Source organism: Mustelus asterias, chromosome 11 (assembly GCF_964213995.1).
Source record: "Mustelus asterias chromosome 11, sMusAst1.hap1.1, whole genome shotgun sequence".
In the NCBI taxonomy this organism is placed as follows: Eukaryota; Metazoa; Chordata; class Chondrichthyes; order Carcharhiniformes; family Triakidae; genus Mustelus; species Mustelus asterias.
The window spans coordinates 36,403,074-36,418,417 of record NC_135811.1 but is presented as its reverse complement, the minus strand read 5'-3'; the positions used below and the strand labels follow the sequence as shown (position 1 = coordinate 36,418,417).

The 15,344-nt window shown below is 42.6% G+C and overlaps 1 protein-coding gene across 6 annotated transcripts in view; it reads right to left on the bottom strand.

Annotated features, from left to right (window-relative positions):
• The window catches only part of ptprea (protein tyrosine phosphatase receptor type Ea), a 221,154-nt gene that overhangs the window by 42,215 nt on the left and 163,595 nt on the right, over positions 1 to 15,344 (bottom strand). For all 6 annotated transcript variants that reach the window (XM_078223445.1, XM_078223446.1, XM_078223447.1 and 3 more), the window contains 5 exons: positions 13,865 to 13,955; positions 11,962 to 12,038; positions 11,762 to 11,798; positions 7,228 to 7,325; positions 3,439 to 3,558 (listed from right to left, as the gene is read on the bottom strand). In XM_078223445.1, the coding sequence (XP_078079571.1) occupies positions 3,439 to 3,558; positions 7,228 to 7,325; positions 11,762 to 11,798; positions 11,962 to 12,038; positions 13,865 to 13,955 (423 nt within the window). The remainder of the gene's footprint in view (positions 1 to 3,438; positions 3,559 to 7,227; positions 7,326 to 11,761; positions 11,799 to 11,961; positions 12,039 to 13,864; positions 13,956 to 15,344) is intronic.

Here is a 15,344-nt window from a genome sequence, read left to right as displayed (position 1 = left end):
CAGCCTATCCAAATCTCTCTGCAGACTTCCCGCGTCCTCCACGCAATTCACTTTCCCACTCACCTTCGTGTCATCAGCAAACTTGAATACCCTACATTCAGTCCCCTCCTCCAGATCATCTATGTAAATGGTAAACAATTGAGGCCCCAGCACCGATCCCTGCGGCACGCCAGTGGTCACCAACTGCCAACCAGAAAAGCACCCATTTATCCCAACTCTCTGCTTCCTGTTAGATAGCCAATCCCCAATCCACGCCAACACCTTACCCCTAACTCCGTGTACCCCAATCTTCTGCAGCAACCTTTTGTGAGGCACCTTATCGAACGCCTTCTGGAAATCTAAAAACACCACATCCACCGGTTCCCCTCTGTCAACCGCACAGTCACATCTTCATAAAAGTCCAGTAGATTCGTCAAACACGATTTTCCCTTCATGAATCCATGCTGCGTCTGCTTGATCGAACCATTCTTATTCAGGTGCTCTGTTATTTCCTCCTTAATAATGGACTCTAGCATCTTCCCAACTACGGACGTTAAGCTAACTGGCCTGTAGTTACCCGCCTTTTGTCTACTTCCTTTTTTAAACAGCGGCTTAACAGTAGCTGTTTTCCAGTCAGCCGGCACTACCCCAGAGTCCAGCGAATTTTGATAAATTACTACTAACACATCTGCTATTACCTCAGCCATTTCTTTCAGTACCCTGGGATGCATTCCATCCGGGTCCGGGGACTTGTCTACCTTCAGTCCTATTAGTCTACCAAGCACCACCTCCTTAGTAACAGTAATTGTATTAAGGACCTCCCCTCCCACCAACTCTCGGTCTCTAATATTCGGCAAACTATTTGTGTCTTCCACCGTGAAGACCGACACAAAGAACTTATTTAAAGTCTCAGCCATTTCCTCGTTTTCCACTATTAAATCCCCCCTCTCATCTTCCAAGGGTCCAACATTCACTCTAGCCACTCTATTCCTTTTTATATACTTGTAAAAACTTTGACTATCATTTTTTATATTTTGAGCTAGTTTAGTTTCATAATCTATCTTTCCTTTCTTAATCGCTTTCTTAGTCGTTCTTTGTTTTTCTTTAAAGCTTTCCCAATCCACTAATTCTCCACTATTTTTGGCCACTCTGTACGCATCTGATTTTATTTTAATACACTCCTTTATTTCCTTTGTTATCCACGTCCGGTAATCCTTTTTCTTACAGTCCTTCTTTATCACCGGAATATATTTTTGCTGAGTACTTAAAAAAATCTCCTTAAAAATCCTCCACTGTTCCTCAGCTGTCCTACCTACCAGTCTGCTCGCCCAGTCTACATTAGCCAATTCCACCCTCATCCTATCGTACTCCCCTCTGTTCAAGCAGAGGACACTGGTTTGGGACCCTACTTTCTCACCCTCCATCTGTATCAGAAATTCCACCATATTATGATCACTCATCCCAAGAGGATCCTTCACAAGAAGATCCTTAATCCTACCTGTCTCATTGGACAGAACCAGATCCAAGATAGCTCGCTCTCTCGTAGGTTCTGTAACATACTGTTCAATGAAACAATCCTGACAGCATTCCAAGAACTCTTCCTCAAGCCCTCCACGTCCAATTTGAGTCGACCAATCAATATGTAGGTTAAAATTCCCCATGATTATTGCCGTTCCACTTTTGCACGCATCCATTATTTGCTTGTTTATAGCCCTCCCCACCTCTAAGTTATTATTTGGGGGCCTATAGACCACGCCTACCAGTGTCTTTCTCCCCCTATTATTCCTTATCTCCACCCACAACGATTCCACGTTTTGCTCCTTAGAGCCTATGTCGTCTCTCACTACCGTCCTGATATTATCCTTTATTAACAAAGCTACCCCACCTCCTTTTTCTACCTGTCTATCCTTCCTAAATGCCTGATAACCCTGTATATTCAGTTCCCAGTCCCGGTCACCCTGCAACCACGTTTCTGTGATGGACACTAGATCATATTCATTTGTATGGATTTGTGCCATCAACTCATTTACTTTGTTTCGAATGCTTCGTGCATTCAGGCAAAGTGTCTTTATGCCAGCCTTTATCTGGACCTGGTTTGTTGAAGCGCTACTAACATCTCCCAAGCCCTCTCCTCCTTTAGCTAGTTGTTTATTCACTATACTCCTGGCATTAGAGTAGACACATCTCAATCCTATGGTCTGAGTAACATCAACAAACCTTGATAGATCAGTTTTGGTCTCATTAATGTAGACTGTAAATATCTGAGTCCTCCGCACTGATCCTTGTGGTCCTCCATTTGTCATAGTTGGCCAAATTTGAAATGCATTGTTTATCCCCCCCCCCCCCTCTGCTTTTCTTCATTAACCATTTCTCGATCTGTGTTCATATATCACCCCCGACTCCATGTGCATATTAATCTTGCATATTAACTATTTGTATGGTACCTTATCAAATGCGAAGTACACTACATCTTCCGGTAGTACTGTAGACTCGTTTGCTATCTATTAGCTATACTCCGACAGAACCTTCAGTGGAGGGGAGAGGTGGGCACTTGGGAAGAAAATGGCTCTTGAGGATGTATTTTTAAAATTTCCATCACAACATTTCAATGTAACTTTAATTTCCATTACAGGCGAGGTGATATATTTGTTGGGATGCTTTCACATTCCGAACAGACCAGGAAAATTAAGTACATGTGGTTCAATCATCGCTAAACATTAGCTGATGTAAGTTGGGACACCTAACAGTCCAGGTGGACAGAAATTTCCTGTCCATAACCTCTAACTAATTCCGTAATCAAACTCAGACAGGCCATGCAGATAGATGATGAGAAAAAGGTCATACTAACTGTCATGGGGGGCAGGAAAGCTGGGTCCTGCTGTATAAGATTGGAGGCTGAGGAATATCATTTTGCAGCAATGTAAGGGCTATGAAGAAAGGTTGCAGTAAACATGTACTCAGGAAAAGTGAAACAAAAGATACCCTTAATAATTCTGTAATGCTAAGAATATCATGCAAGCTAACAACAAATATGTATTTTTACTTAAGAAATATGCTGCAGGTGCTGGAAATCTGAATTAAAAGTGGAAAATGTTGGAAATTCTCAGCAGTTGCAGCAGCTATGGAGAGTAAAGCGGAATTGTTACTCGATGAACGCGAAACATTAACTTGGTTTCCCTCTCTATAGATATTGCCAGATCCACTGAGTATTTCCAACTGTCTTGGTTTCGAGTGTATTTTTATATTACACTTTAATATATTAATAAGTAAAATCTTATTTACATGGGTCTTTTCATCTGGGAATTAAATTTTATCAAACTGAAACATTTCTGAAGGTGGTAACGATATCTGTCATATAGAAAACAATGGGTATTTACTATTTTAAAAATTTGATGAATCAAAACTTCCTTTTGCAAATAATATAGTTCAACAAATAGATAAAATCCAGAAAATACTTGCATTCTGTATGGTGAATTTGCGTATGGTATAATCCACAAGAACTGTGACGTCTTCTACTGATACCCGAATTGCTCCATATGTCCACAAACCCTGGTCAGGCCAGTACTTGTAACACTTTTCCTGCAGGCATAAGCACGTACTTAATTATAATCAGTACAATAAAAATACAATTCATTTCAATAATAATTTCTTTGGTAGCTGGGGGTCCATTATAGAAAATGTTTTTTATTTCTCTATTTATCTTGGGATCAGAAACAGTACAGTAACATGGCAGATGATAAATCACCTAAACCCTTCACTATAGGAGTCATAGAGGTTTACAGCATGGTAACAGGCCCTTCGGCCCAACTTGTCCATGCTGCCCTTTTTTTAAATCACTAAGCTAGTCCCAATTGCCTGCATTTGGCCCATATCCCTCTTTACCCATCTTATCCATGTAACTGTCTAAATGCTTTTTAAAAGACAAAATTGTACCTGCCTCTACTACTACCTCTGGCAACTCATTCCAGTCACTCACCACCTCCTGTGTGAAAAAGTTGCCCCTCTGGATCCTTTTGTATCTCTCCCCTCTCACCTTAAACCAATGCCCTCTAGTTTTAGACTCCACTACCTTTGGGAAAAGATGTTGACTATCTAGCTGATCTATGCCCCTCATTATTTTATAGACCTCTATAAGATCACCTCTAAGCTTCCTACGTTCAGGGAAAAAAATTCCCAGTCTATGCAGCCTCTCCTTATAACTCAAACATTATCAAATTCTTATTAATCATACAACAATATGACAACATCAAAATTTGATGACGTTCATTTAATATTTATGGTGTGATTTACTGACTGGCAAACATATGGCACAATGAGAAGAACTATTGTGCTGTCTATGGGTAAAACCAAGTTTTCTCCCATTTATGGGGTACAAGGCTCATGATTCGGAATCTGAGAGCCAGTCCCTTTGATATAGACAACATGCAAATTTCATTTGATCTCCTCATTCCAATGGTGGTCCCAATGGTGGTTCAGCTGAGTGTGACTGTTGTTGCTGGCATCAACAGGGGTTCCAGCAGCGAGCCTGGCTAAAAAATGTCCAGTGAGCCTGCACCTCTTAAAGGCAGCCTGCTCCCCCTAAAGGGGAGCTGCAGTCATTAGAAGGAAGTTGCTGACTGCCTGCCAAAGTGCAATTAGCTACAAGAGGAAGTAAGCAATCGGAGCACCAGGGAAGAGCGAGGGTTCCCAGTTTCATGAATGTAGGGCTGGAGGCCTTAGTGATGAAGGTTAACAGGAGGAGAGAGGTCATGCTTCTGCCAGGGACATCCTCCCAGTTAATGGAAGTAGGTGGTCAGGGAGGTCAACTATTAAGAACTTTGTAGAGACAGCAGGGGGCACCATCACCAGGAATGTGGGGTGGAAGAGAGATGGGGACCCCGATTCAGTGGGTGCTAAATGTGGGGTGGGAGAGACAACGGGACCCCGGAGGGCCGAAGGGCCTGTTTCCTGTGCTGTACTGGGACCCTTATTCAGTGGGTGCTGAATGTGGGGTGGGGGAGAAGGGGCCCCAATTCCAAGGGTGCTGAATGTGGGGTGGGAGAGAGTAGATGACCCTGATTCAGTTGGTTGCTGAGACCTAAAATGGCTGGTTGGCTGGGGGCACTGCCACAGAGGTAAACATTGCTACCCAGGGGACCCTTCAGGCGTAAGGAGTGCCCAGAAAGGAGGACCCCACGTCCCCAACATCTAAGCCCACTGGAAGGCCGCTAGGTTAACTTGATAGTCTCTCCATGTGGTTATAGACCTCTGACAAAATGCTTAAACTACTTAAGTTATTCAGTTGGACATGTGGCTCTACCACTATTTACACCACGAGTAAAAAAAAGAAGCACAGTGCCAGAACGACGTTAGGCATGCTCTCCCCGTTGTCTTCCCACACCATTTTGTCAGCCTTCCCAGCCCCAGTCCACTGTCAATGGGTCTGGAACATTTCAGCCTGGAATCTGACCCTAAAGTCCTAGCAACCATACTATAAGTAGTTCAGTTATGCAGGTTATGAAGCGAGTGAATGCATCTTTAAAGGACATCTACCACCAACTAGAATAATCATGGGAGAGTTTAATCTTCATATAGATTGGAAACATAATCAAATTGGCAAAAGTAGCCTGGAGGATGAGTTCATAGTTTCTTTGGGACAGTTTCTTACAACAATACATTCTGCAACCAACCAGGGAACAGGCTATTTTAGACCAGGTATTGTGTAATCAGGCAGGATTGATGGAAAGAGAATTAATTTTGAAAATAACATGTTAGTGTATATGGGGGGGGGGGGGGGGGGGTGGAGGAGGAGGAGGAGGAGGGGGGGGGGAAGGAGTCAGGAGCCCACTCACCTCCAACTAATGACCTATTAAGGTCCTTGAGGAACTTGTTAACAAGCTGGGGCGGGCCTGAATGACAAATTGTACATTGCCAAATCCAAACTGTCTGAAGTACGTTCATGCGCAGCTGCCAGGTGCAATGTGGAGAACATTTTCTTTCAAAATATTTTGTCACGAGGAGTTTTTGTCCCGGATTGGGCGCAGCATCTTTCAGTTGGCTGTTTGGCCACTTTTGTCTGTAGTGAGACTGCTGGCCCTCCAATGGTCTGCCTCTTCTCTTCTACAAGACAGCTGCAGGTTGGCTTTGACAAATGTGATCTGCATGAACCCCTGCTGGCCCAATTAGGGCATCTATATTTGAAGATTGTGCCACATGGGCGATGCAGGCTGAATGGAGCACAAAATTATGAGGGATATAGATAGATAGGAATGAACCTTTCCCCTTAGTAGAGTGGGTCAAAAACCAGGGGGCTTTGATTTAAGGTGAGGGGTAAGAGATTTAGAAGGGATCACCTTTTCATCTAGAGGGTGGTGGGAATCTGGAATCTGGACTGCCTGAAAGGGTGGTAGAGGCGGGAACCCTCACAACATTTAACAAATATTTAGATGAGCACTTGAAGCACTATAGCTTACAAGACTATGGATCAAATGCTGGAAAATAGGATTAGAATAGGTAGGTGCTTGATGGCTGGTGAAAACATGATGGGCCAAAGGGCCTCTTTTTGTGCTGTGAAAAACTATACACGAGGTCAGCACCTGGAAACTATTTGGGTGTCGGCTCCCTGACCCCAAATTGAAAGTCAAGCCCTTGATTACAGTTTGAAAAGTGCCTGTAATACACAGGAATTAGGAGCAGAAGCATGCAAATTCAGCCCTTCGAGCCTGCTCTGTCATTCAATCAGATCATGGCTGATCTCTCCCTGCTCTCAAATCCACCTCCCCGCCTGTTCCCCGTATCCCTCTTTCCCCTTTTTATTGGAAATATATATCTTCTTGAAACCATTCAATGATTCAGACTCCAATCCTACCTAATCCTTTTGCAAAAGAAAGAAGCGTCTTCATTCCTTTTACTCATTTCGTAGATTAAACTTAAAAATACATTTGCTGACATTATATTTTAATTTAAAATCTAAGTTAATTTTATATTTCTGGCAATTTAATTGTTGCTGCACTGCCCTGTCGCTGGACAAGCTAAACATTGAGGTTTCACAACAAAGGTATTCCAGGAAATGGGACCAGCTGGAATCTGGAATCTTTTGAGTGAATCAGCGAAAACTGATTAAGAACAATTTTTTAAAAAACAATTTATTGGTGAAAATATTAAACTAATAATCAAAATCAATGATACATATTCCTCACATCAAAGGGTATTTAAAATAGGCAGAATTTCATGTTTTCAATAATGTAATCTGTGTGTTCACGTACTCACCTCCTTCTTCTCTTTTACATTTGTTAACATAACTATGGTAGCGGATTTCTGTTCCCATATCATTCGCCAGAAATCTGAAACAGTATCCTCTTTGGGACCTTTTGGGAATAGAGATAGAAGTGAGGGACCTGCTTCAGAAATCAATCCACATAAAAAGGTAACTTCACAAAACCTCAGTGCTTGCATGATATGATTTTTTTACATTACTCTCCTTTTCAATTGAACTGATGGTGAACCATATTTTCCCCAGATCAATTTGCATAACAGCAACTCCTATTGCTGTTTTTATTTGACAGTTTGTGAAAAATCCGGGCTTCTGTGATTCTGCTATATTTTATGATAATTATTTGGCTGAGTTGTCTTGAACCTCTCCAGATAATGTGCCCGTGTTCCATTTGCTGAGGCATTTTAGGGTTGCTCCGTAAAGTCCTAACCCTAGTAGCAGTGCCCCATCTGGCAAAATCTAGAACCTAGTGCTGGTTGGAATGGTGGCAAAAGGAGAACCAGCTACAGATAGGGAAGGAAAGTGTACATTGTTATGATCAGGCGAGGAAGGGTCAAATTGCTCCCCTCTTTTCCCTCTCCTTCCTTGTTTGACCATAACAGGTTTTGGTTTGGAAAGGGTATACTTGCTAATTTAGTGAGTATTTAATTGTTTATGCATTGTGATCAGAAGAAAACCAAGGCTGCCTTTGCCACCAACATTGTGCATGTGCAAGTTGTACTGATTTACTCTGCGAGCAATGGACCAGGCAGCAGCTAGGAGCAGAGATACTTACCAAACAACTACTAAAGATGTTTTCCCATGAATTTTGAAAGATATTTTAAGCAAATACAGATGCTGTGAGAGGACACGCATCTCCAAACCAGTAAAAAACTCGCATTGCTCCCAACAACGTTCACCCAACAGCTCCCCAAACTGGAGGAGGCCAGCCAACGATGCAGCAGGTCATTGTTCTGGGCACCGATTTGGTGTTTTGACCTGCTCATGGTGTCCCTTCTCGGTCTCGGTTGGTAACTTTTATCCTCATTCAACGGAGACCAAACTGCTACAACCACACATGATTCATTCAGCCCTGCGTCCCCAGCTCTGATTGGCTTACGTATATCACCCCGCCCCGGAAAGTGGCATATGACCTTGATATTGGTCAATGTGGAATCAATCATGTCCTGGTGTCCACCCGCTCTGTGCTATCAGGTTAGGTTAGAGTTTTGCTGCTACTGTCTCCTGCCAATTATGTCACCGGTTTTCTGTGTATGCGTGGACAAGTGTGCATGCACAGACGGGCATTGGGGATCAACTTAGTAACCATCTTGACTTGGCAGGAAGCACAGTGAAAAACTAAACAAACAGGTTTTCTTGAGTTCAACAAAGAAAAAGATTAGCTTTATTATACTTAAACTGATCTAAGCAAAATAATAAAACGTAGTCTGACTTTCACACGCACACATACTCCAAGTTCACACATTCACACCAATAGATTAGAGTCCAGAAAAATAAAAGGAGTGTAGAGTCTGTAGTTTGGTGACTCGGCTGGCATCCGCCTGAATTCGGTGGACTCGTGACTTTCCTTAGGTGGTCTTAATGCTCCTGATTTAAAAATGTAAGCTGCTGACTTGGTTGTTCTCCTTGAGAAGGTGCTGCTAGGTTGAATTATTTCAAGAAGCCTCCATATGTAGCAGACATGCCCCAGGATGGTCACAGATAGCAAACAGTTTGAAGCTTGCAAGGTGGGTTGGAGACAGAGGGAGGACCCCCACTCAAGTCATGTCTCTCAGCACCTCAGCTGCTTGTCCTCTTATTGCACAGAAAGCAGAAGCTTAGAACACACCTGCATTGGGCCCATCACCCAGTGATTCAAGCTTGGTCATCACTAGTGTATTCGCTCTTGCAACTTGAATCAGTTCATTATGGGGAATCCCTCCCTCAGAGCGAGGGTTCTATTGTTCAAGTGATTGTGTTTAAGGCATTCCCATTATACCTTGATGAGTTCATGTCTGGGGACCCCCTCTCTGCTAGGGACCTGTCATCCAACCAATTAGGCATTCTAGATTGTCCCCATTAGTTGAATGCCTCAAGTTATTGCCTTGATGCCTTACAAATGGAAACAGTTTATGTGGCTCACTTATATTTCCCAAAACATTTTCCTTAATGGATCTTTTCAGAAATAGTTGTCTCCAACAAAATGAATTGGAATGTGGATTGTGACAAATTGGGGGTAGCCGTCTTTAGCCGCCAGCTCAAGTTACCTTTAATCTCTGTGTTTAAAAGTCTGTTTTTAAAAGTTCAATTCAGCGTTCCTCCGGTGGATTAAAAATCATTATTTGACACAAAGCATGTTTTCATGACAACACTGACTTGCCAGTGAGCATGTCACAGATCAATCACCACACCGTGGATGGTGGGCACTCTTCTTTATCAAAGCCACTCACATCAGAGCCTAAATTATGCAGTTGGTGATAAGGAAGCTGAATATACAGCTCTAGATTTAGAGGTCAAGGTGATCAAGCTGGTTAGTATGAAGAAAAGTATTGTGTGTGGGTCCTTCCAGAATACAGTACACAGAGATCCACAGTAAGACTTGCGAGGAAATTCAGAGATTTGCACTGACAGCTGCTGGAAGCATGCTGGGTATGATAAATTGCGTTTTCATACTTAGGCCTTACAACCCAGGGCTTATGACAAAATTGTTAAGGTGCAGAGAAGCGAATGGCAACGGATGAAGCTCTAATTCTCCAGTTGGTGGAGCCCCCATTCAACAGAACTTGATGGGTGTCCATTCTGTGCTTAGGAGAATAGTGCCAATAGCACATATTACTGAGAGTTATGCCCTCATCATGTCACTAGTGAGGAACTCCTGGCACATTTTGCCCACTCAAGTGTGGACTCAAACCTGGGCTTGGCAGGAGAATCAACTGAGTGATTAACTGCACAATTCTAAATTGGTTAAACTATCGCTGTGAACGCTTTGGAGAGCCCAAAGTTTTGTCTTTTATCTGCATCAAAGTGCTCTGAATTTTGGTAACTGTAAACAGGGAGGAATGTGTACACTGTATGCTGGACAAATGGAAGCAATACAGGTGAGCGTAGATTTCTCAGTAGTTTTGGCTTCAGCCTGCCTATCTGGCTGACTAAATCCCCAGTGTCAGTGCCAACAACTCAAGAATTGGAATGTTTTGTCCTGGCTTTATTCTGAATGCTTTGTTACAAGTTTCATCTGAAGTAGAATCTGTGCTAAATTCACCTCAGAAAGGAAAGATGTTGGGGGGGAGGGGGGGGGGGGGGTTAAATTTACCTTAAATTATGGGCAGTGAACAAGTCTGGCCAAGACTGATATGCATTAATCACTGAAACTCGCTCATTTTGTGCTTCCAACAGGTTGTCACGCTTGGAGAGAGCAGATTGGAGATGCTGCAGCGCTGAGCTCTTGAGCTTTGATTCCTTTGATGACAGCTTCCTTTTGGGAATGTGTGTTGGTAAATTTAACCCCCCCCACATCTTTCCTTTCTGAGGTGAATTTAGCACAGATTCTACTTCAGATGAAACTTGTAACAAAGCATTCAGAATAAATCCAGGACAAAACATTCCAATTCTTGAGTTGTTGGTTTTACATCCAGCCTTCGGGGGAATTTAAAAAAAAATTGCGATGTGGGCTTCGTTGGCAAGGCCAGCATTTGTTGTCCACCCTTAATTGCCCTTAAGAAGGTGGTGATGATTTACTTTCTTGAACTGCTGCAGTCCATGCCAATGTTATAAACTAATCCTTGAAATGACGCTCATTTTCAAACAATCCCTATAGTGCAGAAGAGGCCATTCAGCCCACCAAGTCTGCACCGACTGACTCACAGAGTAACTTACACAGGCTCTCTACCGGCTCAATCCCCGTATCCCTGTACATTTACCATGGCTAATTCATCTAAGAGACACATCTTGGGACACTAAGGGCAATTTAGGATGGCCAATCCACCTAAGCTGCATGTCTCTGGACTATGGAAGGAAACCAGAGCACCCAAAGGAAACCCACACTGACTTGGGGAGAATGTGCAAACTCCACACAGACAGACACCCAAAGCTGGAATTGAACCTGGGTCCCTGTGGCGCTGTGAGGCAGCCATGCTAAACACTGTGCCATCGTGTCAATAAAAGTAGCACTTCTGCCTCCATTTGTTCCCAAGATCTATATTTATATTGTTTTATACATATATATTTATATGAACACAAATGAAAAGGACCTTGGGGCACATATAATGGTTTACCATTAGTGCGACTAGCTATTAATCTATAATAGCATCTTCACATCAAATGGCACTCTTGATGTATGTGTATTGAGAGGAAAACCACATTGAAATATAATATTGATTCTTAATGAATGGAAGAGATTATGGTGCCAAATATTAAATCCATTATGTTTATCTGGCCATGTTACTGAAAGCAATTATTACAAATCATCTGACATTTATTACTATCAGATTACAGCTTCTATGAGTGAATAATACAAAGAACAAGTAACAGGTGATGTTAACAGTCACTTACCCTGAGCTGCTATGAACTTATTCTTCACTTTAAAACCCTAAGAGGAAAAATTTAGTATTTGTGATCAAGTTACTGTAGCCTGCCATATACATACATCGTGTTACTTTTCTTTATATTTTGCACAGCAATTGTTTTCTGATATGCTGATTAGAGTTAAATGCATTACAAATAATAGTTTATTAAAAAGAATGAACACCTACATCAACGTATGAGGCATTAATGTAGTCAGAGCCTGGCACCCCATCTATAGCTGTCAAAGTCACTCGGTAAGTGTCATCTGGAAGAGTTTGCAAGTCAATAAAGTTTATTATACTGGCAACAAAATGAACGAAGAGTCACCAAGCATTAATACAAATCTATTCTCTGCAAAATGCAATCACAAAGCAGTACATTAGATGCCACGGCTACAACACACACGTGGCGAGAGTCCATACTTTTCTCTTGCATCCCAAAGTTATGAATGTGGGAAGGGTTTGTGTGGAAAGCATACGCCATGTAAACTTATGGCTCCAGTCCCGAATGGGAGCAAGAGGTTGTGGGCCTATGTTGAAGTTCAGTTTTAGCATACATGGCCAACTATCTAATCAGTAGAAACCTGGCAATAGGCATGAACTGCAGTATTGTGATTGACACAATAAATACATTTTCCTCTCATTGTTACTGCACAAAGAAATTCATGATTTACTAACTCCATCTACTATTCCTTTTGCAAATGCAAAATCCTTATCGATGGTCTCCTTGTTATGATATGGAATTATTTCAAGTGATTTACTTGCTGATTGGTACTGTTACTTACCAGATTAGCAGAAAAAATCCACAGCAAGCGCACAAAATGAATTCAAAAAGCACAACTCATTTTCTACCCGGATATCTTGCCTGTTATCTAGAAAAGTTCAAGCAGACTTAGTGCAAAAATGGGTCTAGCACCCACTGTGTTACTGCTATCAGCTGGTTCATCTCATATACAGTCCAAACATGCCATCAAAGGTGCTGTTATTGGCAGCATTGTCACTGCAACAGACATTTTACACTACAGAATAATTTCATTAGTCCTGCACTTCCAATGGCTGTCACGCTTGGAAAGAGCAGATTGATAGTGATGTTAAAATGCTGCTGCACTGAATTTCTAAGCTTTGCTTCCTTAGATGGTAACTTCTTTCTAGGGATGAATATTGGTAAATTTACCCCCCACATCACATCTCTTCTTTCTGGGGAAAATTCTGGGAAAATTCTACTTCAGATGAATCTTGGAACAAAGCATTCAGAGTAGAGCCAGGGCATTACTTTTTTTAAATTCCTGGGTTGCTGGTTTTATATCCAATCATCAGGTTTTTAATGAAGTCTTTCATGGAAAGTGGGCGTCACTGGCTAGGCCATCCTTAATTGCCCTTAAGAAGGTGGTGGCAAGCCACCTACTTGAACTGCTGCAGTACATCTGGGGCAGGTACACCCACGCTGCTAGGAAAGGAGTTTCAGGATGTTGATTCCACGACAGTGAAGGAACAGCACTGCAGGGTGGGATTTTTCAGCCCTTCCCGCTGGAGGGATCTTCTGGTCCCGCTGAAGGTGATGCTGCACCACTCCACCCCCCCCCCCCCCCCCACCCCAGTCCCAGCCCACCACGGAGGTTCCCGACGACCATATTTCCAAGTCAGGATGGTGTGGGGCTTGGAGGGGAACTTTTGCAGATGGTATCTCCATTCTGATATGTAGTGACAGCGAGACATCTCAAGGCAATACTCGGTGAAAGGATGTCAATAGAGCGCTGTGCAGCAAATCTAATATTTGCAGCAATATTAACACATATTAAGCAACAAAACTGACTAAAATTATTCCAGATTACTCTTAAGCTAAATCTTAATGGTCATTGCTACAATTCCACCTTAAACACAAATGTAAGTTGCACCGGCACAAGACGTATAATAATTTCTGCTAGTACCATGAAACTGTTTTTTAAAAAAAACCTTGTCCAGATAGCACAAACATGCTCTCTCTATTCCTTCACAATTTAAGTTTCAAATGAATAAGACAGAATGTAAGACAGTACAGAACTTTAACTGAGGAAATGAAAACCTGTGAGGGCAACTAAGATGATGTCTTTACCTGGCAGGATGTTGGGATATCGATTTTTGTCCTTGTTCTCCTCTCTATTTGCTGCTTCACAGCATCCAACTAATGTTCCAATCGGCAGAGACTGTAGCAAACCAGGCAAAAATCATTAGAATTGTGCAGTGCCACGGCTGTGTTAACTAAAATTAATGGTAAAACAAGGAGCCACTTAATATTGAGTGGGATGATCAGCCATAATCATAATGAATGGAGGAGCAGGTTCAAAGGGCCAAATGGCCTGCTCCCGCTCCTATTTTCAATGTTTCTAAGTTTACACTTTTAATGCTGCAAAATGCTGAAGTATTAGTCTCTCTGTACTCTCAGTTCTGAATGAACATCGATTAACTTGTCAAGGTTATCTTGTCAGCGACAAAATATTAAGTGTTATAGTGTGGGCATTGCATTGTTACAAGTTTCACCCCTATGGTGATCCTATCCAAAATCCTGCACACCAGATCACATTCAAACAAGAAACAAGCACTTGTGTGGGAGCACTGGGATTTCAGGGAGCCAAGATAAGTCTAATCCCCCCAAAGTGGCTAAAAAGGTTTTTTTTTAAAAACCAGTGATCACTTTCTACTCCATTTTGCACATTTTTAATAACAACCAGTCTCCCCTTTATTGGACCTGGTAATTACATTTCTATGGCCTGGAAAACTTAGAATCACGATATTCTTACCCGTTCCAGGCTAAGCATTTAATATGAGGCATTCTCAACATCACCACTATGTTGTGGTCAACTAACTTAGCCCAGGATTAAAACATGCCACTTTCTAATTCAGTTACTTGATGAGATGAATCGTCACAAGTATCCAGCAGTGAAAACAAATGAACAATTAACAGTCAAGTTACGAGCAGCAACTTTACAAACTTCAGGGTCGGGAACATACAGTAAACTATTGGACAAATGCGCAAAGGTAATTGGAGCCCTGGGGCTTTGTTGTGCTGACTTGCGGGCAGAGACCTGAATTTGCTCAAAACCCATCCACTGGAATAGATTTAAAATTAGGCCCACTGTCCTTGTGCACTTGGTTCAGGATGCTTCTCATAGAATTCCTACAGTGCAACAGGGGGCCATCCGGCCCATAGAGCCTGCACTGACAACAATCCCACCCAAGCCCAATCCTTGTATTTACCCTGCTAATCTCCCGACACCAAGGGGTAATTTAGCATGGCCAATCCACCTAAGCTGTACATCTTTGGAGTGTGGGAGGAGACTGGAGCACCCGGAGGAAACCCTCGCAGACACGGGGAGAATGTGCAAACTCCACACAGTTAGTCACCCGAGACTGGAATCGAACTCGGGTCCCTGGCACTGTGAGGCAGCAGTGCTAACCACTGCGCCACCGTGCCGCTTCTCTCTGCTATCAGCCTTCTCTCCCCGTGCAGCGGACGTGTTATGGGTTTGGGATGTTGGTGACAGCGGACTCAGATGGCATGGTACTTTCTCAAATCTCGGCAGAGGACATACATC